This window comes from Biomphalaria glabrata, chromosome 11 (genome assembly GCF_947242115.1).
Source record: "Biomphalaria glabrata chromosome 11, xgBioGlab47.1, whole genome shotgun sequence".
Lineage (NCBI taxonomy): Eukaryota > Metazoa > Mollusca > Gastropoda > Planorbidae > Biomphalaria > Biomphalaria glabrata.
Window position 1 is genome coordinate 34,920,600 of NC_074721.1, and position 26,875 is coordinate 34,947,474.

The 26,875-nt window shown below is 36.0% G+C and overlaps 2 protein-coding genes across 2 annotated transcripts; one reads left to right on the forward strand and one right to left on the reverse strand.

Moving 5' to 3' along the window:
• Positions 1-244: 244 nt before the first annotated feature.
• LOC106073284 (uncharacterized) lies at positions 245-4,539 on the forward strand. Its single transcript, XM_056004511.1, has 2 exons — positions 245-2,739; positions 2,806-4,539. Exons 1-2 carry the CDS (start codon positions 459-461, stop codon positions 3,681-3,683), a joined length of 3,159 nt encoding a protein of 1,052 aa, XP_055860486.1. The 5' UTR covers positions 245-458; the 3' UTR covers positions 3,684-4,539.
• A 10,891-nt stretch (positions 4,540-15,430) lies between these two features.
• On the reverse strand, positions 15,431-25,038 carry LOC106056509 (CCAAT/enhancer-binding protein alpha-like). Its single transcript, XM_013213286.2, has 4 exons — positions 24,818-25,038; positions 19,519-19,688; positions 18,314-18,460; positions 15,431-17,352 (listed from the first exon to the last, which is right to left on the reverse strand). The coding sequence occupies exons 2-4, from the start codon at positions 19,634-19,636 to the stop codon at positions 16,850-16,852; spliced, it is 768 nt and encodes a 255-aa protein (XP_013068740.2). The 5' UTR covers positions 19,637-19,688; positions 24,818-25,038; the 3' UTR covers positions 15,431-16,849.
• Positions 25,039-26,875: the final 1,837 nt, after the last annotated feature.

Here is a 26,875-nt window from a genome sequence, read left to right on the forward strand (position 1 = left end):
AGTTGTTTTTTTTTTTTTGACATCGCTAAGCGAATAGGTCCATACTATAAAGATACTATTAAAATAGTCCTATTCGTTGTTTTTCACCTGCCCATTTTATAATTAATTATATCTCTATTTATCGTCATCTTCTTCATCCGCTAAAGTTTTTGCCAGAGGAACATCTCGCCCTCTCTCTCCCGCTCTCTCTCTCCCGCTCCAAGACCTATGAGCCCACCGACTGACACCCATTTGTGCTCGACACTCTTTTGAGTTATCTGCCATTGTTACAGGAGGGAGGCCGTAATCGATACAAAGCCATGATTGGTCCCTGAACATAGAGTCCTTAGGAGAAGAAGGCGATGTTCAGTCAGTGAGTTCGGACCTGTCATCCGAGAGACTGAAGACTATGAATGTCGTAAACTAAGTTCCTGAATGAAACGATGCCGTGCTAGTCATAATAAGATAAGAATAAGATAATGCCCATTCTCAACATGGATACTGGACATTGCACGTGTTGGTCTAGAAGACGAAAGACGCCGTTGACGTTTTCTTCGGTGTACTTTCTTGTGTTCATACTTTCGAAGATTTGTTCAGAAAGCCTGGCTTTGTTCAAACCCAATGTTTCTTACTTATCCACGCTTCCATCTCATGTTGATAACGAAAATGCTAAAACTATGTTCGAACGGTGGAGTAATACTAGTGACAAGACTAGTGACAAAACGGAACAACTTAAACTGTACAAGTCTCAGCTCGAACTTAGGCAACCAGTCGATTTCGAATTTGACACACCGCAACTTCTTTCCACCACTTTGGATTCTAATTATGTTCCCGTTAAAGCCAGAAAATCTTCAGACGTTTTAGCGTCATCTTTTAAAAAACGTCCGTGGTTTCATTCTTGGAGCGGAAGAAAGAGAAACATTGTTCCTACTTTTAGCTCAACAGGTGACGAAGCTGCTCAATATTTAAGATTTATTGGGTCTAAAAACCCTCACAGGAACACTAAGATTTGGAACAAACTTACAGCAGTCAATCAAGAGTCTTCAGAAGATAATAAAATTAGTCAAATGGGGAAACAAGGTGACGCCCTTGATTCGAAACATGTACTTGAAAAGAGTTCAGTGGATGATGACCAAAATATGCAAACAAAGCCACAACACACTATCAAGATATCGAAATGGGACAATACAAATAAAATAGCTGACGACGACACGATAAGACTACAGTCTAACAGTTTAAAATATAGAAAGGGAAAAGTATCAAACAGTAGGCTCAGGAGATCTAGGCAACTCACTCCAGGTTACGAAGACTTCAGTGTGAATCTTCCGCCAAGCAGTGACTATCTATCAGAAGCCGAGCTGACACAAACTTGGATTAGAAATACGTGCTTACTGTTAGAATCTTCTTCATTTCGTCTTTTGGCCAACAAATACGGAAAGAAATGTTTTCTTCAACCTTATAAAAGATTCATCATCGCAAGACATAGACCGGACAGATTAATAAGTCCAGCGGTAAATGTCTTCTACCGTACAGAGCAGGACAATGACCTAGGGAATGATAAGCTAGCCAATGCCAATATTAACACGAATCAACCATTTCAAATTTTCAGTACTGTTTCATTAGGAGATGATCTGAATGCCCACCATGGTTTCCAGCTTATCGACAAAGATAAAGACCTTTCCATCAGTGATCGCTTCGAGCTCAACATACATGACATAAGAGACCAAAGGATATTTAATTTTGATCCAACTTTGGATCAGTCGGGTAATGTGCGACAAACTGCATATGTTCAAGATTGCATTGAAATTTTAAGCGATCCAGACTGTAAAGACGTCATAAGAGAAGTCGAAAACATTGTTTTTCAAAGAAAAGTTTCAATACCACTGGAAGAATTATCAAAGAACATACAATTTAGTGAAATGCTGAATAAGGAACAGAGTAATGATATTATCAATCTAAACAGTGATAGGCCTAACATTGGCCACAAGACCACAGAAGGTATTAGTTTAGAAGCTTCAGACAAAACTGGCCCAGAAGATAGTTCACTTAAAGAGCTAGATAACAAGCTGACAGAAGGTAAAAATACTATGATTACAGATTTCTTAACAGTACCAGAGGACGATGACTCCAATCTGAAATCAACTCATTTATTGAGCACTAAACAAACTTTGAGAGACTATGTAACAAACAGCGATACATTTCCAGTCTTACAGTGGAACGAGAACTCTCACGAAACTAGTGACAATCGAGCTACAGATCTTGATGCAAAGTCATCAGAACAGCTTCAACGTTACTCAAGCAGCTCCGTTCAGGACGACTTGAATGATCTGCAGCCCTTTCTTCAGGCGTATGCGAATCTTTTAGCAACGAAATCAGCTCGTTATTCGAATCCTTTATCTACAGATTTCACCGACGTGTCGGCTTTACATGACATTGACCAAGAAGGAAGCAGCCAGCAAAGCTTAGGGCACATACCATCAAACATTCAGCTCTTAAAAAGTTCCCCTGAAAATGTGAAAGCACAAAAGGAAATAAATAATGCAGATGTTTCTAACATGCTATATTTAAATTCATACCCAGTGGATGACGGAAGTCTCAAAGGTAAACTCCATGGGTTAAGAAAATTGGATTTTGATAACAATATTCAAAGATCTTCTATGGATTCCGATTTAGTGGATCTAATTGACAAAAGACCTTCTTTCCATTCTTGGTCAGGAAAACGAAACTTACAAGCAAGCGAAAGAAAGATTCCAAAACGACCTTCGTTTCATTCTTGGTCAGGAAAACGAAACTTACAAGCAAGCGAAAGAAAGATTCCAAAACGACCTTCGTTTCATTCTTGGTCAGGAAAACGAAATGAAGGTCTACCGACAAGTGAAATAGAAATTTCAAAAAGACCATCTTTCCATTCTTGGTCAGGAAAGCGAAACGTTGGCATGCTGTCTAAAAGACCATCTTTCCATTCTTGGTCAGGAAAGCGAAACGATGACATGCTGTCTAAAAGACCATCTTTCCATTCTTGGTCGGGAAAGCGAAATCTACCGACAAGTGAAATAGATATTTCCAAAAGACCATCTTTTCATTCTTGGTCAGGGAAAAGGGACGAACATGTCAATGGAATCAGAAAGAGAGCCTCATTTCACTCGTGGTCTGGAAAACGTAATGCTTTTCAAAGTACACTTTCTAAAATACCTTCTTTCCATTCTTGGTCGGGAAAGCGAAATATTGACCTTATGTCAAAAAGACCATCGTTTCATTCATGGTCAGGAAAAAGAGATGTTGATATGTTATCAAAAAGACCTTCTTTTCATTCATGGTCTGGAAAAAGAGATGTTGATATATTATCAAAAAGACCTTCTTTTCATTCATGGTCGGGAAAAAGAGATGTTGATATGTTATCAAAAAGACCTTCTTTTCATTCTTGGTCGGGAAAGCGAAATATTGACCTTATGTCAAAAAGACCATCGTTTCATTCATGGTCAGGAAAAAGAGATGTTGATATCTTATCAAAAAGACCTTCTTTTCATTCATGGTCAGGAAAAAGAGATGTTGATTTGTTAACAAAAAGACCTTCTTTTCATTCATGGTCAGGAAAAAGAGATGTTGATCAAAACTTAATATCAAAGAGTCCATCTTTACAGTTATGGTCAGACCAAAACTTGATATCAAAAAGACCATCGCTTCATTCGTGGTCAGGAAAATGAAAATATCAGAATTAGGTTTTGAAGTCACTTTTATTCTACACTTTTGGTCAAGACATTTTAAATTTCTAAAGTTCATGTCATGTCTCTGTAGAGACTTGACCAAAGATTTAATAACATTTTAGAAATAGTTATAGATTACTTTGTTCTTGTCTGATGCGGATAAAAACTTGGAACAGTTTGGACTATCTTTTGAGTGAACAGGTCAAAAGTAATTTTAGTGAAGTCAATCATACAAAAACATTTATTTTTCAAACATGATATTACTACAACACATCAAGATTATTTTATAAAAATACACCGAAGAAAAAATATAGCGTTAGTTTTTCTTTTCTTTTTTTCTTTCTACTTTTTTATGTTGGTAATTTTTTGTTTACATTTCATTTACTGACTTGTCTACCAAAAATATGAAACAAAACAAAGCTGAACGCTCAAAAATAAATTATCTGAAAATTGTTTAAACGCACGGTCTTTACTGTATTGTAGTTGCTATTAAATTTAGTAGGCTAAGTATTTTACTCATTGCAACAAAAGTTCCCAGAAGTTTTACAATAAGGAGAAAAATACAGAAATCAATAGGCAGGTTTAGTCTATTTATATATTTCATAAAGTTCATTTCTTGGCAGTTTGTCCCTTTTTTATGTAGGCCTAATCAAATCACTAAGCTAGTTTATTTTTTTTTATTCACGGAAGAAAGAAAATGTTTATTTTATATTGATTATTACCAACTATGAGTGGATAAAAATAGGTAACTAGCTTGTTCCGGTGTACAGAATATAGAAAGTGTTGATAATCTGTTTATTTTTTACAGTTTTTGATAATTTTTCTTTACTATTAAATTAAAGTTCTTTGGCTTGCAGCACAAATTGTTATTATTTAGTTGGCAAGTTTGTTTCGTTTCTTTAGTTATTTCAAAATCTCAAATTTCTTCCTTATATTTTCTTACATTTTCCTTGAGGTTTCCTTGTGTCGGCTTCACACGACTCCATATCTTGTCCATTTCTTTTTCTATTATAGCATTTTATTGCTTGAAGCAGTGTTTCCCAAACTGTGTTCCGCGGAACTCTAGTGTTCCGCCAGGCATGAATAGGTGTTCCGCGAACTGCTAGAATAATTAACTAGTAGGCCACCAAGTGAATTAATCTCTCTTAAAAAAATAGGCAAAGTGTTTCTTTAAATAATCAGAATTTGCGATGTGTTCCGTTAAGGAAACGTTTGTGAACCAGTAGTTTAATGAGTGTAAATCGCATCTCAAAATGGAAACGCTAACAAAGATATTCAGGATAGAAGACTTACAAATAAAGTAGTAATTATACATAAAACACTGAACCATAATCTGAACCATAATCTTCAAGTACAAAACCGAAACGTAAATAAAATACACAAAAGTGCCACACCTGCAAAGGCACATTCCTTGTACCATATGCTAGGACGAATTTGTACTAATGTTCCTTCTTCCCTAGTGCTATTAGAGCATGGACGCATGTCCTTAGCCAGCCAGGAAAACCGGTGACTTGGAAGAGTTTAGGTCATTGGTTAACATGTATGACTAGATTGACCTAGGAACACGCGTAGGACGTAATCATCTTCTTTTTTGAAGTAACGTCTGTATTTTATAACATATGATAAGATATAGTGCAAATCCCCTCTAAATATAGGCCTAAAGGTACAATATGTCAATGACCTGTATATTTTGCCCCAGCAATAACAACAACAAATATTTGGAATTCGATTTTTTTATCTTTACATTCAATTTTTTTTAATGAATAAAATAAACAATGTAGCCTATGTTTCAAATGAGATTTCAAGCGTAGACGAAGATTTTATTTCCGTCAAGTGTATTTAACTAAGGTCACTATTGGTCATTCGTAACTAAGGTAGTAAAATTGAATCTACTCAGAGGCGTCCTACAGATCCCGAAATTAAAAATCCCAGTCTTAAACAGTCTCAATCTTTGGACACAAAGACAATATACTAATTCTCAACACAATGTGTAAAAAAAAAAAAAGAGGGCTAATATAAGGGAAAGAGTCGCATAATCACTGCCACATTCTCAATACTGCAGAGATAAGCTCCCTTTTTCTCCCAGTGAAACGATATAAGCAACCCAGGAGTGTTTATGACTGATTTTGGGATTCTATGTTCCATAGGTTCTGTAGGGGGCGGGGGAGCTTCGGATCAATGATAATGGAAAAAGAGACTTCCTCGCATAAGTGGCATAACTCCCCTTATTGTCTGTACTCGGCTCACAACAAGCTAGAGCTTTCTTGACTTCATGTATGGTTTCTCTGTAACTTAAGTTTCATAGTTCAAAACTTATCAGTCAAATGTTTGTTTATTTTTTGGTAAAGATGTTATGCACACTCATGCTTAGCTCTTTCCGAATAAAGCACTTCTGCATCTCAGTATGCTCAGAATAAAAAGTAAAGCGTTCCTTTCAGACTCTGTGACCCACGGTTAACGAGAAATATCATGTGGTCAGCACAAAGACCAGCCGACCGTTACTTTTCCACAATTAATATCAAGTACAAATTAAAATTGGGTGGACTCTGGGGAGCCCCATAAGTTCCTAAATTCTAATCCCACTCTTCATCGGGATTCAAACCCAAGACCAATCGGCTCAGGATCCAAGTGCTTTACCACTTAGCCACCACGCCCAGAATGCAGGAACTCATGTCACTCAGGCTTCGTTCCATAACACGCTTACAGCGCTCTTCCAGACGACTCAAGCTTCAAGAGTTGGAGTCTAGCGTAATTGCAATCCATTATCAATTCACACAGGGCCTCAACATTCTAAAGTCCAGATTCACACAGGAACTCAACATTCTAAAGTCCAGATTTACACAGGGCCTCAACATTCTAATGTCCGGAACTGACGTAAGTCTTTGAAAATAAACTTTTGTTTATAGGCCTCCTAGGAATATCAGTAGATCGCATAATTAAACAGTTCTTTACTTAGTTACTTTTAAAGAGTATGGAAGCTGTTTCTGTTTTAAATATATAATTTTATAGAAATTATGTTTAAAAAACCTGTTATGTAAATATTTTACTTTATTAAAAAAAAAACATACATAATATTTTTAAAAGACATAATCATTTTATGCTCTCCAATCAGATCATAATCAGATGGAAGCAAACAGAGAACAAACCATAGCCCCCCCCCCCCACCTCCAAATGTCCACGTCATGCATCTTTTCACAGCCTAGACCGAGTTAAGTTTCATCTCTTGCTAAGGATGGCTTTGAATGAGTCCACGTGCAGTATTCTGCCAGGTAGTATCTGCACAAGCGTTCCTTAGCAAACTAACAATAACATAACAACTTTATAAAAATAAGATAATCTTTTAATATAGCAACACGATTAAAATATTGATAGCACCGCTTAGAGCAAAATAGAGTGTTATTATTGACTTTAATACTTTTTATTGTTTGTTTTACATGTTTCGGATGTTCCCTCAGAATTGACGATTACTATATCCTAGCCCAAACCTTCCGCAGGACGACGGGGGATGGTGGCGGGTAAGATCGAACACGGGACCAGCGAGAAAACAGCCCTGAGCACATACCATACGACAAGGCAACCTTCCAGTTTAGTGGGCCAACTTCTAACCCCTCTTGAAGGTCTGAACTTCCTACCCCTCTTGAAGGTCTGTAGTTGTTGCTTTATTTTATTTTAATTTTGATGCCCAGATTTACTATCGGAAATGAAGATTATTATTTCCTATCTTATCGCTGAGAAAATTATTTGTCAGGTTGCGGTCCAAAAACTAAAAAGATAATTTTTTTTTGAAATACCCTAACAAAAGACGACAAACCTTACAAATATTTAACATAAGTAGGTGATATATTTCTGGAAAATAAGTGCGAATTATGAAGCTGTTATTTTTTTTTTTCTTACAAAGCTGATATCAAATCATCCTGTTTGTCTGTCTGTCTGGTACAATTTTTGTAGACATTATTTCTCCTACACCCAGTCTCGGGTAAAGTTGAAATTTCGCATAATTATTTCTTGTACCTGATAAAACAAGAATCAATTAAAAAAACAAAACAAACAATTATTTGATTAATTATTGGTCATTGGTATTTTTTTCATTATAATTTTATTCCAGTTCAACTAATTATTCCTCTTAAACTGAAGAGGTCATCTGTAAAAATTAGTTAAAAGTTCACGTAGGAGCTGGCGCCACCCTAACGGCATTTCGGTAACCTCTTCACACATCTTTCAACACTGTATCGGATTCTTTAAAGGCGCATATTGTCCTCACGTGATCATGTACACAAGAAATGATTGGATAAACCATTCAGGATGCGATGCAATCTGGTTTTTAAAAAAAAACGTTTTCGGAACAAATGATGAAACTCTAATGATATTGTTGCTAGGGTCAAATCTTGATGATAAATCCAGAAGAAAAATTACACTCTACGCCGGATGGTGATCTCCTGTGTCAGTTTAATTTTCAAAGCTTTTTATTTTGCTTTTTTAAACGTAATAGAACTGTTGTTTTTAGTTCATGGGACGGGTTGCCTGAATCAGCCAGGAAAAACAATGACTGCACAGTTTAAGGCTTTAATTAACATACAATATTAGATGACTATATTGATACGCGCAGGGCATAATTACCTTCTCGTTTGAAGGAAAGTCTGTAAGATAAGTATTTCATTGATTTTTAAAGTAGGTTAACTGCCCTTTCTTGAACACACATTAGATGTACAGATTAATATATTTATCAGTGGCGTCATCAGGTGGTGCGGAGGGTGCGGTCCACACCCATTTGGGGGTGACACCCAAGTTGGAAAAATTATGTCTTGGAAAAAGCAGACACATTTTTAAAAATCTATAGATATACACCCAAACAAGCCTAGATACAAATATGCAAAAACTATTGAATACATGTCATATGCAATGGGATTTTATAATTTTATAATAGAATTTTACATTTGCGTAACAATCGTTGTGTAACACTCAATGAAAGTATGTAATCAGATCACTGCATTGGTTAAAAAAAAAAAAAAAAAAAAAAAAAAAAAAAAAAAAAAAAAATCTAAAGAACAAACTAACAAAAGTGTTTATTGGAACCTGTTTGGAGAAAGTTGATGGTTGGGGGAGGGACGCCATCAGCTAACTGCACCAGATGACACCGACCCTAGTGACGCTACTTTAAGTCTACATTTGCGAATCTATTATTGAAATGAAAGTAATATTGTGTGATCAAAGTGTGTGCTCAATCGTGTCATGATTTCTGCTTGAGGAATTCAACGGTTTTTATTTCATAAAGAGAAATTCTGTTACTTCTTCTCTTAAACGAAGATTCCCAGCATACTTTGAAAGTTGGGTCATTGGATTTAAATAAAAAATCAGGCCCAAATCACATCGACCTCCCTATTCCATTGTTACAATAAGATAGGATGACAGAATACCTAAATGAAAAGCTAATTAAATTATAACATTTTCAGTTTTTTGTTTATTTTGTTTTTCACAAAATTTATATCAGCTCATTCTGTCTGTCTAGTAAAAAGTGTATACACGTTACTTCTTCCACACCCATTCTCGAATCAAGTTGACACTTCGCACAATTATTCCTTGACATAGACAAGACATGAATCAAACATTACCAACAAGGGAAACTTATCCTTCAGTATTTACAGATATGGCTAAATTTGTTGGGCTTAGTCCCCTTAAATAATTGTTAACGCCATTTCTCCCTCACGCATTCTCCGATCAAGTTGGTACTTTAAACAATTATTTATTGTACCCAACAAAACATGAATTAATTTTTTTTAAATACCCAATTAGCCAATTCATTTTGGTAATTAATTATTTTGTTTGAGATCGAGTAAGGGAAATAACGTGTATGTCGCGTAGTATAGACAAGTGTCTATTTCTTTCTCCTAACTCTGTTTTTTTTATTTCCTCTACTGGTAGTACGTGTACGGGGCGAGAGTGTCTTGTATTTTTTTGTTTTGAATTGTTTTGCTACGTCACAAAGTCCGGTGACATCTATCGGTCATTCTTTGTCATGAGGCAGTTCACCCTCTAGTTTGGTTGTAGCGGACGGTGTGTTGGCTCGTAAAACGTTATTTGTCTGTACCTGTTTCTCGGACTTATTATTCAGTTGGATTTTTGGGACCCCTGTTTAGGGTGAGTTATTCGTTTGTGATATCTATTATTGTATGTTGTATGAGGTTGTCACTATTTCTATTTTTAGTGTAGAAGTTGAGAGTATTGTGTTTATTTCGTTTATAGGGTGCCAGTGTTGGAGTTGTGGGCGTCGCTTGCCGTCTCAGAAATACATATTGCAGTTTTTTTCATTGTCATTGTCAAACTTTACTATTACCAAGGTTGGCAGTGTTGTGACGCCAGTCGGTCAGAGTCTGGTGGACCATAAAGCCAGGGTGACAAGTTAATAGCCGTAGCAAAGGTGCTTAAATTAATTATTGTATAATATCTTTATATATACCTATTAATCCTATTATATATATATATATAATATATATCTAATATATATACTGTCTATTTGTCATCCTCATTGTACATACACATATATGTTTCATACAATTAAATTCATTTATTTTTGTTGTTATTTAAACTATTCACCTAGTTGTTTACTGTATGTACGACTGTGTGTGAGTGATGTTCTTGTCAGGTTAAACCCCGGGACCTTAACAGTATACAGCTAGTTAAAAACGCAAATAAATCCTAAACCTGACAGTGTACATTATTGAAAGATATACTTTTAAGGGCGGAGTTCCTTTTCTTTTTTAAAGAGGATTTTTTTATATTTTGCTTGTTTACAATTTCTACAGTATAATATCGTTTGTTTTTCTCATACGACCTCCTTCATTAACAATGTGTTCCCATATCCTGAGCTAGGGCTAGGCATATAAAACATGTAACGCGGAGTTCCTCTAGATCTGGGAATTTTTCTTTTGGAAGAATAAAATTGTTTTCGTTTTTCCACGAACACTAAACAAAAATAGAGAAACAGACTTTTCATGAATGCAATGAGAGGCGTGTTTCTCACAAACGAAAAACCTACAACTATTTCTCGCATTAAGTTCCGCTAATAGCCTGAATTTGCGCGGATATAAACAGTTACCAAAACTCGCTTCTCATGAATTTAAAATGATATCTTTATTCTGATATTGTAAATGTATTTTTTAAAGCCCCTTAACTGACTAGTTTTATCTATTAAATCGTTAGTCTTCTTTGAAAGACTTTGTCCTCGTTTTAGCTTGCAGATGTTTGGTAAACGTAGCATTGGCTGAACCCCCGGTGGACAACGGGTTTGTCTGCATCAGGTATGGAAAAATATGTAGGCCATAAAGAGGTTTGTGTAGGCATAAGACTCTGCACTAATCTTTAATCTTCGAAATTGAAAACATTGTCATTATTGGCTGAACATATTAAAGAGCATTAACTTGAAGACAAAACAAATAAAACAAACATCGTCACAATTTTTAAAGCAATAACTTATTGCCTGATTGGCGTTTCTACTTTGTTTTTTCTTCAATTTTAACCCTACTTGCCAGACTTGACTAATTTCACGCTCTGGTCTTTCTTCTAATATACAATACTGTCATGTAAGACGAAATGGGATCTCTACCCAACCTTCGCACACGATAGTGAAACCCTAATACTCAAATAGCACAGGGCAGCGAAAAGTAATCGAGAAACAAACTAAATCCCGATAACTGAAGTCGGAATATCAAAGCGTGGGATTAGAAACTAACAAACCGTAAAACAACCAACCGGAAGTCAAAGATACCACACTAAAGTTAATTAGGTCAACGAGTTTACTGGTTGCGAAGTTTTCTTTATATAAATCTAGTTTATAACTCGAGACAATGTGAAATGTTAAGAGCAAATAACATAAACAACATACATAAAACTTTGTGAATTGTATATGTAATAAGCTTTACTCAGTAAATACAGTAATTTAAAAGAAATCGATGGTGTATTAATAAATGGTGAAAACAATAATAGCAGGGACTTGTGAGAATATCGATTACCTTTACATATCCCTTAGTCTGTTGCACCGTTGGGGCACCACGCGAGATTCGTCGACCGTCCTTCTCCATTCCTCTCTGTCCCTAGCCTTAGTTGGAACTTCATTCAATGGCATGCCCGTCCATTCTTTTATGTTGTCCTCCCATGGCTTTCTCTGTCTGCCTCTTCTTCTTTTTCCTGGTACTGTTTCCTGAAGGAAGGTCTTAGCGAGCCCCGAAGATCTTGTAATATGGCCATAGATTTTTAGCTTGCGTTTTTTTTACGATAGTTAGCAGGTCATCATGGGGTCCAATCGCTGCAGTAACCCTGTCTCTAATCTCTTGGTTTATGATGCGTCTATGAATGTGATACCTAGGATCCTTCTGTAGCATCTCAATTCCATTGCTAAGATCCTCTTCTCTAGCTCTGCCGTCAGTGTCCAAGACTCACAAGCATATAAAAATGTAACCATGACCAGGGAGCGCATCAGTCTGATTTTTGGTGCTGAGGGCTAAGCCCTTGTCTTTCCATATTATTTTAAGTTTTGAAAGGGCTACTGTGGACTGTGCTATTCGGGCCAATAGTTCGGGTTGTGTTCCCTCATCTGAGACAATAGCTCCGAGATATTTGAAGCTGCTAACACTAGTCAGCTTTTCACCTCCAGTACTGATGCCCCTTTTAAAGCCCTGTTGGCTATTGGTCATAATTTGTTGTTTTTTTCGTTATTTATTTGCATGCCATATGCTTCGTAAGTCTTGTCGATACGCTTCACCAAATCAGCTAGTTCTTCTTCTGTCCCTGATAGGCCATAAATGTCATCTGCGAAGCGCAATTTTGTAATTCTCCTTCCTCCAATGCTTACAGTACTGGCATAGCCCTCGAGAGCATCTTCCATTATCCTTTCGAGGAAGATATTGAAAAGTATTGGTGAGATTAGGCAGCCTTGTCTTACTCCAACTGTGGTTTTGAACCAGTCCCCAATATTATTGTTGGAGTACACCGCACTGGTGGCATCCGTGTAGAGGTTCTGGATAACTTTAATTATGTTTTTATTTATGTTGTACTTTTCCATTGTCGCCCAGAGTGCCCCATCCCATACTTGAACAAAAGCTTTCTTTAAATCAAAAGACATGGAGAAGATTCTCTTGGTGTTGGAGGTATTTTTCACAGAGTATTCCGAGGCTTAAGATTTGCTCTGTTGTGCTGCGACCTTGTCTAAAACCCGCTTGTTCTTCTGATATAATTTTGTCTGCTGTCGGTTTTAGCCGATGAACTTAACCGACTCCGTTTGAACATCATAGGACTCTCTGAAATGCGCTGGAAAAACATAGGTGAAACAACAACAGGAGATGGCCATAGACTGGACTACAGTGGACTACCAGATGTTCACGAACAAGGAGTAGGATTTCTTGTACACAGGAACTACAACAACTGCGTTGTGAATTGTTACCCTATATCCAGTCGACTCATCTCCATACGCTTAAAGGCATCACCTTTCAACATCACCATCATTCAAGCCTACGCTCCTACATCAACATATGATGACGAGGCAGTAGATGAGTTTTATAAGCAATTATATGAAGTGGTCGATAAGGCATCCTTGTTGTACAAGTTATAGTAACCTCTCAACTAATGAACGAGGTCAGTGACTATAAGAATTTGCGAAATACAACAAACTCTAATTGGCTAACACACTTGGATGCCACAAAAAATCGCGTATAACCACATGGCACAGTCCGAACGAAGAATATCACAACCAGATCGACTATATCATGGTGCAGCAGCGTTTTAAGGCAAGCATCATCCATACTGCCAAAACAAGTTTTCCTGGAGCTGACATTGGAAGCGACCATGACCTTGTTATGATGACCTTCAAATTACACCTAAAAAAGGTAACAAAAAACAAAGGACCTACCAGGATAAAATTTGACCCGGACAAGCTGAAAGACTCCCCAAGTAGCTGCCATATTCGTGGCACAAATAGAAGGACGCTTTGCATCTCTCAGTATTCTGGACTCCAGTGACCAGGATATCGACTCACAAGTCAATACGCTAAACACATGAGTCACAGACACAGCCCTGTAAATACTAGGGAAGCTCGGCCCGCCCAAAAAAAACCCTGGGTAACAGAGGATATACTCCAACTCTGTGACGAGCGAAGGCTAGCTTAAAGGGAAAAAATTGTCTGAACCAAAATTTGTCCACGAATACAACAGCGTCAACAAGCGGATCAAAAAAGAAATGACAAAAGCGAATAAAAGACGGATAGAGAATAAGGGACTTAATGCGGGAGGAGAGACCATGATAAACGCACTCTATATGATTTGCAACAAGATCTGGCAATCAGGATAATGGCCCAAACCCTGGACCCAATCACTCATCATCACCCTTCCAAAGAAAGGCAATTTACAACTCTGCCAAAACTACCGCACCATCGGCCTCATAAGTCGTCCCAGCTAAGTCCTGAGAATATCCATACCCGATGAGTCCAAGTTTGAATCCTGTCCGCCGTTACACTCTGCCGCCCTGCAGTAGGGTTAGCTTAGGACGCTATAGTCTAATTTCTGTGTGTGTTTTCTAAAATAATTTCTGAAACAACTCAACAGACAATCGACAAAAAAAAAAAAGAATTTCAAACTAAAAGATGACTAAAACAACTATTTCCGTCCAGACATTCTTTCCTGATTCCTTAAATACCTCTTTTGATAAATTATCAGATTTAAGCTAGGCCTATATTTTGTAACATATTTTACCCACTCTAACCACCGAATTGATTTGTCGGTGACCCGCTTTAGCACATGTCTCCATTCTGATCTATCCAGGGCTTTACGTCTCCATGCCTGGACTTCTAGCTGTTGTAGATCTGCCGCTACCTCATCAAGCCACCGTACTCGTGCTCTGTCTTTTGGTTTTCGCCGGTGAACAACCTTTGCTCCTCTGTTCTCTGGCATTCTTTCGAGGGGACCTGCCCTACGTAATCTGTTCCTTTTGCAACGCTTCACCACGCCACAAATTTACTTTTGGTTTGTGAATTCTTGTATTCCTTTCCTCCACCAGCACAAAAAAAAATCTTACAAACATTTCGTTTTGTACACACATTTATGCAGCTATTGAGAGGTTTAACGATCAGCTAAACAATGTCAAGGACTCTAAATTAAACTTCAATGTTGCCAACTAGATTTTTTTAAAAAGTAGCTAAACAATGAAGAGATTAGACAATTTGAGCCTGCAGTGCTTAAAAAGTGCACAAAAAACACGAATTAATCAACACTTCCTTTATTCTGTACACCGAATATACCAAAAAATCGAGAATTTATAGTTTTCCCGCCATAATTGAACATCTCTAATTTCGGTTGTTTTTTTTAAAGGATCGTCAGATTTTTTAAAAAAGTATCTAAAATCGAAAGTTAGGTACCTAAGAGCTTTCTTGAGTGCTTAAAATCAAGGACGTACCGATAAGTATCATTGTGTACTATTTAATATTTTAGGAGTCGCTCTATGATAACGTATTGACCCGAAAATGTTTTAAAAATATCGCTTCGGGAAAATCGGACACTATGTTGAGCTTGAAACTTGCCTACTCAATGAAAGCTACTCACAGAAGTGGTTAAAAACGTTGATGCAGTGCCAAAATGCACAGAAAGATAATTGTGTAACTTTAAAAAAAAAACATAGCTTATTTCTGTAGGAACAATTGAAACAATCTGATCACAGATACATATATTATGATTGCACTATTAAAGAAAAAAAGAAAGAATAAAAACCAGTCTAAAATTTCAGTACGGTATTTACTAACATCTCATAACATAAAATGTTCACTCATGCATAGTATAATTCGAACTTTTAATCATACATATCCCATTCTTTATAAACAGTTTCCGATAATTATTTGTGCCTGTAACTTCCTATTTCAACCTCATGACTGATAAATTCACAATTTTATTCACGTTTTTCTCATATTTACACTTAGTGCTAGAATGTAGTCCACATTTTACCAGTGCTCTAGATATCTTCTTCATTAAAAGTTTAATATAATATTTTATTTCAGCAATGATTTCAAGGGAAGGAAGTCATACATCTCACCGATGATAGAAAGCAGTTATCTACCTCTACACTTTGTATCAAGAAGATGCTAATGAATTTTTCAAATAAATCATAATCTTCATAATGAGGCTTGTTTGGTACACACATACATAAATTTAACATTTTGCTAAGGATATTCAGGTTTTAAGTATTAATGCCCAATCAATACTATCTAGGCATGGACAGAGGGATTGACACCCAGCACCAGTGTGACTTCAAATCATTAGAATCACAGTCACTAAAATGAGTCTACAAAAGTCTGTCTATAATGATCAATGAGAAGATTATCAATTAGGTCTGGAAAATAAAGTCAGTAAAATTATTTCTTGTTTCATTGCATAAACTTTTGACATTAGGTTACATTAGTTTGTGACCACCTTTCAAGATTTGTTTAAAATAATAGACTCCCCAGTTAGTGCATCAAATGACAGATTTAAAATTACAAAATGAAATTGAGTTCTAAGGGTATGCTTGTGCTGGTGGCATAAGAAAATGTAAAGAAAACAAACAAACAATAAAACAAAACAATAAATACTATTTTTAAACAAACACAATATGGATAAATAATAATAATTATAACAATCTACTAAATGAGACGCAAAGTGACAGTGAGTAGTTTGACAACTTTGAGAAAAAAAATCAGTATGCAACAAATTTTCAACCATTATAAATAATATAATACTGAGTGAACGGAAATACATTTTAGCCTCTTGAGTGCTGTAGTTTCTATCAATAATCTTTGTATTGAAGTGTGTAGCAGGCAGGGCTGGATTGACCCCAGTGCTAAACTGTGCACTCAACACATCACTTTTAAAGGGCACCTCCACATTTCAAAAATATAATTTATAATTTAAATTAATATTATTAAGAGCATTTAATTTATATAGAAACTTGAAGAGGGAAGGTGCCTCCACAAAATCCTGCCCAGGACTTTCACTTGCTAAAATCTGGCCCCGGTGTATAACTCAGCTCTGATTCAGACTTAAATACATCATTGAAACTGGAATGAATCTTTTTACAGAATCTTTGTTTTATTTATAAGTATTTAATTAAAATATACAAAACATTCTAATAGAATGTGAGTTCATTTAAAACATATTTTATCTATTGCTGCTTCCAATATGTAACGTGTGCATTTGATTTGCATTCAGCATTGGAGTTGGTCCGTTCCCATAATTCTGGGACACATCTTGTTGAAGCTGACTGTTGACCACAACTTGTTGAAGCTGGCTGTTGACCACAACTTGTTGAATCTGGCTGTTGACCACAACTTGTTGAAGCTGGCTGTTGACCACAACTTGTTCTTGACTCTTCTGCACCCACCTTGATTTCAAATGACCAATTTCCTCCTGAACTGCCATAATCCTAGCTCTCAAAACATTATTTGTTGTTTCTAGATAGCTGGCACGAGTGGCCAGAGTGTCCTCCCTTTGTTTCCTTGAATCTCTTGATCTTCTTGCTGCATCATTGTTTCTACGGCGGCGCTCAAAATATTTTTCATCTTTTTGGTCCTCTGGTATCGGTTTTTTCTCACCTCGGGGTCGTTGAGGTTGAGTTGCAGTCAGCGTGCTTAGAGTTTTGGTTAAAGCAAATCCAGGAAATTCTGGGTAAAAAATATTTTAAAAATTCATTTAAAATGTGTATAAATGTCATCTTCAAGAATACAATAAAATAGAGAACACAATGAATACAAAACAAACTTAAAATTCTTGGGAGGTAAAAGAAAATTGTAACATAGCAAGAAAATGAGAATTTCAAATTTGTATTAATAGGTACTGGGAAGTTGAGATTAATTGTTGAAGTGGGGGTCCTACACACATCCAACTTATAAATTTGAGAATAAACCAAAAAAAAAAAAACGTCAATATCAACACAAAATGCCATCTGTTAGCCTCATTTGATGAAATTTCAACTAATTTAACAAAATGCATTTAACTACAGAAATTTGAAATCTGTTTAAAACCCTCATCTAACTCTCCAGTAGGCCATGGAAGTGTTGCTGCAAGGTACATACAATATATTCAAATCACAATAATGATACTCAAACAGTTACACTTGAACAAGTTAAGACAATGTTTTTTATAGTAATTTTCAAGTATATTTTCTTTACAATTCTGACCAAAAAAATGTACTGGCCATAAGCTGGTTGGTTTTAAGTACTACTTTGTTTAGTAGGGTACAGTAAGAAGTGTTAAAGCCCCTTGTTTTTGATCGGAGGCTCTGAAGTTCAGGACCTAATAAAGGAAAATATTTTTAATTCACCAATAAGTGTAGTCCGATATAACTGGTATCTAATTTTTGTGGGTAAACAATTGCATTGAATTCAAACCTGCTTCTAAAGACCAAGTCATAGGCTTAGGCCACCCCTGCATGTCCTGCATACCAGATGCTTGTGCTCTGATATAAATGGTATCTAACTTTTGTGGGTAAACAATTGCATAGAATTCAAACCTGCTTCTAAAGGCCAAGCCATAGGTTTAGGCCACCCCTGCATACCAGATGCTTGTGCTCTGATATAACTGGTATCTAATTTTTGTAGGTAAACAATTGCATAGAATTCAAACCTGCTTCTAAAGGCCAAGCCATAGGCTTAGGCCACCCCTGCATGTCCTGCATACCAGATGCTTGTGCTGTGAACTGATGCACATCTGGCAAGTTATGTTGAGGAGTTGCTGTAAGGCTTTCCATGGGAGTGCAGTAGTTGGAGGAATCTTAAATGAAAATGATCAAAATAGATTGATTAGCCTAGTTTAGTACACACAAAAAAAAAAATGATTTCATAAAAGAGACTGATGTATATCATGATACTTTTACAATGCTTACTGCATGGGGAGGACATCAAAATGTACACACCCCTTTAATGTATTGACAACAGAATATTATTATAGCTTTTATATAGCGCTACTTTCATGCTTATAGCATGCTCAGAGCGCTTTGGTCCAATCTCATTGTGGACCAGTTGGGGGGGGGGGGTATCTAGGAGTTGGTTTTCCGTGCTCGGCGTGCTGCCTTTAGGCGCTCAGTAAACACAACTCTGCCCGAGTCGGGTGTCGAACCTCAAGCCCCCTTCTAGGTAGCCAAGCCAAGCCAAACCAAGCTCACTTAGCCTCTCTACCTCGCTTCCTACCAAATCTATTCATATTACAGTATTTTGTGTTTTTTTTAACTAAAAAAAAACAAAACTTTTTTATTGTTAAAGACATTGATTGCTAATATTAAGAATTTTTTTTTATATAGAAATTAATTATTTCTAAAAACAAAAATAAATGAAGCAGAAAAGGGGACATTATTCTTATTGTTCATGAGGTCAGGTCAATTCCCAAGATGAAAGATGAGTGGCAGTGCATCACGTGACCATGCAAAGTCGCAAACCCACATTCGTAGACCAAAATCCTGATTTTGATAATACAGATTTCCTGGTGGTACAAAATTAATAGAAAAGTTGTAACAGGCATTGGGATAGTTCATTAAGGGGGCCCATAACTATAGATCTTTTGTTACAGAAATAGAGCAGTACGATGTAGCCTCGAACAACTGAAGAGCTAGATCAAGAGAAGTGGGATAACTGAGATAGGTATTATCGGCAGAAGGTGATAGATCTATGTCAAATGCTTTCTAAAACATGCCATTGAATTGAAGGCCACCCTCCCCCTCACCCAAAAAAAAAAAAAAGAAAAGTAATAAATATCGGTACAAAATTGGTAATAATAATGTAATGTCTACATAGATTTATGTATTATCATAGGTTTTTAAAACTCGGTAACTTTACCGTGTAGATCTGTATGTCTATGGTACATAGCTGGGTCTGTCATTGCTTCTTTTCCACTGGCCATATATTTGGGATGAAAATTGAATCCACTTGAACTACAGCTGGAATCTGAATTCATTCTAGATCTAGTCTAGTTCTAGTTGTTTTTTTCTAGACTGGCAGCTCAAAGTCTAAAATGTAAGAAAAAGAAAATGAATGTAAGATATTTACACAAACAAAACTAGCTCTAAATAGATCTAGTCCTAGTTGTACCTGAAGTATAAATTAGGCATTTAGTGTTGAGTGAAACAGAGGGCGGAAAAACAATTAGGTATGCAAATTTGGCTTGGTAATGTCAGGACGGTATTTCAACGATCTCCTTTAAATTGTATCAAATAACCGAAAAATTACCAGCATCAAAAATGAATGTTAAATTATTGATGGTAATTGAAGAACAAAAAATGGCTGCGTTTTTTTCGAAAATGAAATTCAATCTAATCTACACCAAGATAAAGACAGTTTGTGCTACACACATATATAGAGGGGGTTTCACATTGTTGTCTGATCGTCTGAAAAATATAGTCTGCTTGTAGTTGTCGCATGCTCGGTATAAGTATATATACCGGTAGCCTACAGCTTGGATTCACGTCAGTGCGTTTACCAAGGGCCTAACCCAACACAAAGACATAAACTTTTTGAAACTAAAATATGCAAATTAAATATTCAAAAAATATGCAATGCTTTTAGATATTCCTACAAGTATTTTTAATTTATCAGTGGATCTTTATTAAAGCTTTCAAAAATCCGGCCCTGCATATAGGGACTACATTTTTATTTTACAAAAGAAAAAAACAACAACTATACAATTATTTCCCTTTTAGTCCTATCCATAGACATAAAATATGTCTACGGTTCTATCCTTTTAAACTTTATGCCTACTTAGTGTAGTACTAGAACAAGTAGAGTATTAATCTTGCTATTAAGTTGTATTTACGTAGACCTTAAGTAATATTGTCTACTTTGGGTACAGTGAAACAAGGTACATAACATTGAGACATGGCCTATATACGAATAGCAGAAACGTAAGTACCAGTTATTCCGCGTGTGCTGTCTCCGGGATCGAATTTAGACTTTGATAAAGCCCTGGATGCCATTGGAGATGTGGGGCAACTTGTCATCAACATAAAAGCAATTTTTTCCAAAGCTCTTTCTTCAAAATGATTGAAAATATCCTGGAACATTTAGATTGCTTCACTTGCTTGGGGGCCCTTAGCTATAGCATATATATATATATATATATATATTCCCCATGCTGTCTGTAAGGCAGATAATGCAAAGTCATCTGTTTCTGTGTCACACGGTTAAAGAGGGTGTTATGTGGCCAGCACAACGACCAAGTAGTGTCCGAAACCCAATAGCTTTACCGCACAGTCACCGCGCCTCCATAGCCTATAAGTAAATACAGCACTGGTAGTTTCCGCCGTATCTTGATGGTTGCCCCCATAGCCTATAAGTAAATACGGCGCTGGTCGTTTCCGCCGTATCTTGATGGTTGCCTCCATAGCCTATAAGTAAATACAGCACTGGTCGTTTCCGCCGTATCTTGAAGGTTTGCCTGCATAGTCTATAAGTAAATACAGCACTGGTCGTTTCCGCCGTATCTTGATGGTTGCCTCCATAGCCTATAAGTAAATACAGCACTGGTAGTTTCCGCCGTATCTTGAGGGTTTGCCTGCATAGTCTATAAGTAAATACAGTACTGGTCGTTTCCGCCGTATCATTAGGGTTTGCCTGCATGCAAAAACTAAGATACTTCTTCGCACAGGTCTTCCCAGTAAATTCACCAGCCTGAGGAAGCACCACTGGATGAAGGGCAATAAAATCATATAAATAAGAAATCCTTTATGGGTAACTTTTCTTTTACAGAAACCGATTATCTCCACACACACAATTATTTCCGTTATGATGATGAAATTTAACAGGATATAAAAGAGGTGGACATGTATATGTTAATTATTGGGAGAATAGGAAAGGCTTCTGCAGCAATGGCAAAACTCTCCAAGCGCGTGTTGGAAAATACCAAATTGACTACGGCAACGAAAATCCTGGTCTATAATGCCTGCGTTCTGAGCACACTTCTTTATGGCAGTGAGAGCTGGGCAACTTACATGCGCCAAGAACACAGATTAAATAGCTTCCGTCTACGCTGCCTGGACGCATAATGTGCATCTCCTGGAGGGATCGTGTCACCAATCAGGAAGTTTTGACAAGGGATAACATACACAGCATCTATGCTCTCCTTCAACAGAGAAGACTACGCGGGCTCGGTCATGTCACTCGCATGCCAGATGGAAAAATCCCTAAAGACATCCTATACGCTGAGTTTGCAGAGGGAGTCAGACCCAAGGGCCGCCCAAGGTTAACCAACAAAGATGTTCTCCATTAATTAATTTTTTTTGCTACAAGTAAATTTGGTTAGTGATAAATCAACAGAACGCTCAATCAAGTTTGGAATAATAGAAAATAATAGGAGCCTGTAATATGTTTACAGAATTGACAGGGAATAGTCATCACTGCTATTGACCTAAAGAAGAAAAAATAATTGATTCAGTTAATTCAATGAGGTAGTTTCGTATTCACTCCTAGTCACGTGGTTGTGTGTATACAACGCGCACCGTGCTTAGTTTTAGTTAGTTTGTAGTGGGAATCTAAAGCGTTTTAAGTCAATATTTAGTGTTTTCAATTTACTCATTAGCGCTAAACTATAATTTGTTAATAACAGGAGAATCTAGAGATACATTTTTTAATAGTTTCAACTAAAACAAATAGTTAAACCTTTGATAGAAGGTATCGAAGCGTTGGCCTATAATCTGCCATACTGAGATCAAGATTTCTTGATCTACAATGAATGACTACACTTACAGTTCTTAGCGTTCGGGTAACCAGTCCTAGAAAAAAAAGTAACACTTTCATCCCCCCCCCCTTTTCCTCTCTGCCCAAAAGTAAACAAACTTGAACTTGAGTAGAACACTAAAAGTTGGACAGCAGACCAGTGTGTATTGGTCAGTTAGCTCTAGGGCTAGTGTGTAGTCGATATGTCGACTAATTGTTATAAAAGATAAAAAGACTGCCATGAGTTTTCCTTGTGCGTAATAGGCTTCAGTTGTTTAGCGAACAAATAACACATCTGATAGTCAAGGATAAATCGAGATCTACTCTTACAGTTACACAGGCCAAATGTGTCTTACCCCGCCCTTTCATTGTTAAATTTGGTTTCTAAGTAATAAAATAGATCTAGATCTATTTCGTCGACGCATTTTTGAAACTTTAATGTAACATTTTGTGAATTTCTTAAAAATTATAGAACTTTTAATAACATATAATAATACATCATGTATCCAACACAATAACCGGAATATGAAATATATAACGTTAAAAAATAGCTGAAGTTTATGAAAATAACAATGTTTCAACTAATATGCATATTATCCCATATATAGGCATCTATCTCTCTCTCTCTCTCTCTCTCTCTCTATATATATATATATATATATATATATATATATATGTGTGTGTGTGTGTTTTGTGTAGTTTATACCAAGCTTTTTTTTTAATCTTACAAGAACGTTTGTAAAATCATCTTTTTGTGTATGTGAATGTATCATCGGCAATGTGTTGACGCTTGTCATGACTATAAAGCAAATATCATTGATAATTTAAAACTTATCCTTAAACAGTTCTTGGCCCTTTATGAAAACATTCGTAAAGTTATTTGAACATTCAGGGAGTTTGTTGATGTACTCTGAATATTTTAAAATGTTTGTAAATGTAAAATTTCGTAAAAATAGAGGAGCAACAGCAATGGAAATATAGGAAGACAAGGCCATTCTCCTCTTTGTTGTCCAACAATCACGTGACTTGGGTTAAAGTAGGTCAGAAATAAGGAACTACCTCATTGCCATTTTAAAAAATCATTTCCTTATCTTGCACCAAGAAATCAGAATGAATGTATATTTTTTTAGCAACTCACACAAGGGGTACCAACTGTAACTAATCAGGGGCATCTGGGATGTAAGGTGCATTGTTATCTTCTTTGACAGCATAGCTGTCACATTAATAGCGACTAATTAGATTTTATTAGATGTCAAAAATGATAAGATATATGTTGAATATGTTCAAATCAGCAAAGTAAAAAAAAAATAACTTGTTCTCATGACATTTCTTTTAGACTTAGAAAAAAAAAAAAGGCCAATTCTGATAACTTAAAAAATCTTTTAGGTTTTTATATATCTTTAAAAGTTTAGACAAGTCACAAGGGGATGGGGTACAAATCATTAACTTAATTATATGTTGAATTCAAAAATATATTACAGAGCAGAGAAAATGGCCATCTAGAATACGTTGGGGAGTATGGGTTTACTTGATCTTGGAGAAGCTAAAAACTGAGTAGCAGACGTAGCGCCTTAAGTCTACTTGATTCCATACAAACTCAACAGTAAATCTTATGAGAATTCATTCAATAATTTCCACTGGCCCTTTCTAAAAGCTTTCAAACGTCGCAATAACAATCTGCGTATTTTGGACGTCATGTAGGAAAAAAAAAATCCAAATTAGGCCTGTATAGAATAGCAAATAAAAATTTTACTAAAATCTAGATCAGCAGTGAGTAGATCTATATGAGATGTTTGTAAAATGTTTTACATGTTTCGGATGTTCCTTCAGAGTTGAACATCAACATTCTATCAATTCAATGGATCTCTGATTGAAAAAATCGAACTATTAATTACAAAATCGTAATTTCATCGTAGTGACTGACATTATAAGTTATTCATAAGTCATAAGTTTGCAAGTTTGAAGGCCAGAAAATGACGCAAGGCGTTTCTACTAGATATTGTCTATATTACTACCAACTCTGGAATAATTCAAGACAATCTATAATTATAATAGATCGAGTTTATCTAGTCTACAATATTGTTCATTTTTTGTTCAACGAATTTAATGTATATTTGAATATTTCTACTTAAGTTCATTCTTTATGTCAAGTAGATGTATCTATAATAAGCCTATATCTAGACTTAGACCTGGACTCTAGCATAGACCTACTGATCCAGATCTAGACTTCTAGACCTACTCTAGTACTACAAACTACAAGTTTTAGTCTAGATTCTATATCTAGAACAGTTTTGTTATAATTAACATTTTTTTGGGGTTGAATTTATTTTAAATGGATATAATAAATAAATAAATAAAAGAGAAATTATTATCTTACAAAGAAACATGTAGAGCTAACTAAATTCTATACCTAGATCAACTTACAAACCTAAACAAACTGATACAAATACAGATCTAAATATAGACCAAAACAATGTCGTACATATGTTCAATCCAATGAATAAACACGGTATTCAGGCGTCACGGTGATTGACCTTGCGTCAGAACAACGCAACGCTTGGATTAGTCCATTTTGACTTCAGTGTGTGTATTAGCATCACGCGTAACTTTATAGATCTTAAATACAAGTTAATTAATGCATATTTTTAATTCACAGAGGTCAAAGTTCTTTAGATTAAATTTTCTATGCTATAAACTTTTCAAACTGAACTCTAATTTCAGAGTGAATGCGTGTACAAAGCATACGTGCTCTACCCGTCTTATTTTAAACTTGACCGTTGGTCAGTGAAACATTGGCTATTTTTAAGCATGTACCTAGACCGAAGAGGCCAGCATTAGGTCATAACACGTGTGGCATGTGTGCTAAGTTAGCCTGGGTAGGTGTAAGCCCCAAATACTGTGTGTTAGTTTATCCTGGGTAGGTGTAAGCCCCACAGTTTCAGTGTGCGGAGGCAGCATGGATGAAATGTTCTTCCCTCAAGTCCAATGTTTGTCCCTTCTTACTCTTATCTTATCTTATATAATACAGACGTTACTTCAAAAAAGAAGTTAACTAGTACTAGATCTAATGACAGCAAAGTTAAATCAATATCTAGATGTAATATTTTGGCTCAATACACTGTTAACTAGAAAGATCTATACGTTAAATAATATACATAGGCCTATATATATTCAACTATTCTGTTTAATAAGATATTCAATCTAAGCTATAGGATAAAGTATGTTCGAAATACTTTTTTAACTAGGCCTACACTAGAAATAAGCTCTTATTATTACTATTTATGGCTTGTAGCTCATTATGAGATGATATTGATGACATTGTTTTTCAGTCAAAACATTAGGTTGTGGTGCATTATTTCATGTGACCATGCAGACGCCAATATTTATATATTAATATATATGTCTGCGCCTGTCTTCGGCAGGGCCTTATTTTTTTATTTATTTTTTTGTAATGTCGTGTGAGATCCTACATGGAGACTATATGAAATAATACAATCTACCATGAAGAGAAAAATTATAAAAAACAAATAGAAAAAAAAAACAAGTTCTCTATTTACTTAATAAATTATTCTTTGGCCCATATGGGCGTAGCCAGGGGGGGGTTGTGGTTCAAACCCCCCCCCCCCCCCGAAATGAGTTTAGTGACTGAATTTTTGCTATGATTTTGTTTATTTTCGGTGAGATTTTAATACTAAACTATCACTTGCCCCAGCGCAGCCAAGGGGGTTAATTTTTCATTTTAAAACCCCCTAACAGGGGGTTTTGAGTTTCAAACCCCCTACCAGGGTTTTTTGCAGTTAAATCCCCCTCTTCTATACAACTAAACAAAAAAAATGCGGACAATCCCCTAATAAATTCCAAGAGCACAGTTAAGGAAGATTTTGATTTTAAAACCCCTCCAAAATTTACGATAAACCCCCTCTTTAATACGAAAAAAAAAGCAAATTATGCACTCAAAATGTTATGAGCGTAGCCAAAGGGGTTTTGAGTTTAAAACCCCTACCAGGGGGTTTTGAGTTTAAAACCCATACCAGGGGTTTTTGCAGTTAAATCCCCCTCTTCTAAAAAACAAAACAAAAAAAAATGCAAACGACTATCCCCAAATTCCAATAGCACAGTTAAGGAAGATTTTGATTTTAAAACCCCCTCCAAAATTTACGATAAACCCCCTCTTCAATATGAAAAAAAAAGCAAATTATGCACTCAAAATGTTATGAGCGTAGCTAAATGGGTTTTGACTCAGTTTTAAGTTTAAACTCCTCTCCAGTGGAGTTTGATGCTAAAAAATACATCTCCAATAAAAAAAAAATCAATTTACACACTCTAAAATCTATGAGCGTAGCCAAAGGGGTTTTTGAGTTTAAATCCCCCGCCAGCGGGATTTTATAAAGCTAAAAAATACATCTAAAATGTAAAAAAAAAGCAAATTATACGTACTCAAAATGCTATCGAGCGTTGCCAAAAGGGGTTTTGAGTTGAAATCTTC

Bases quoted from the DNA above. Each gene is read 5' to 3' on its own strand.
- LOC106073284 (XM_056004511.1), top strand. From the start codon at position 459: ATGCCCATTCTCAACATGGATACTGGACATTGCACGTGTTGGTCTAGA. The intron at 2,740-2,805 runs CTTCGTTTCATT...TTCCAAAACGAC, and splicing joins AAGAAAGATTCCAAAACGAC to CTTCGTTTCATTCTTGGTCA.
- LOC106056509 (XM_013213286.2), bottom strand. From the start codon at position 19,636: ATGAATTCAGATTCCAGCTGTAGTTCAAGTGGATTCAATTTTCATCCC. The intron at 18,461-19,518 runs GTAAAGTTACCG...TTTTCATTTAAG, and splicing joins TAGACATACAGATCTACACG to ATTCCTCCAACTACTGCACT. The intron at 17,353-18,313 runs GTTTGAATTCTA...TTTTTTACCCAG, and splicing joins GGCTTGGCCTTTAGAAGCAG to AATTTCCTGGATTTGCTTTA.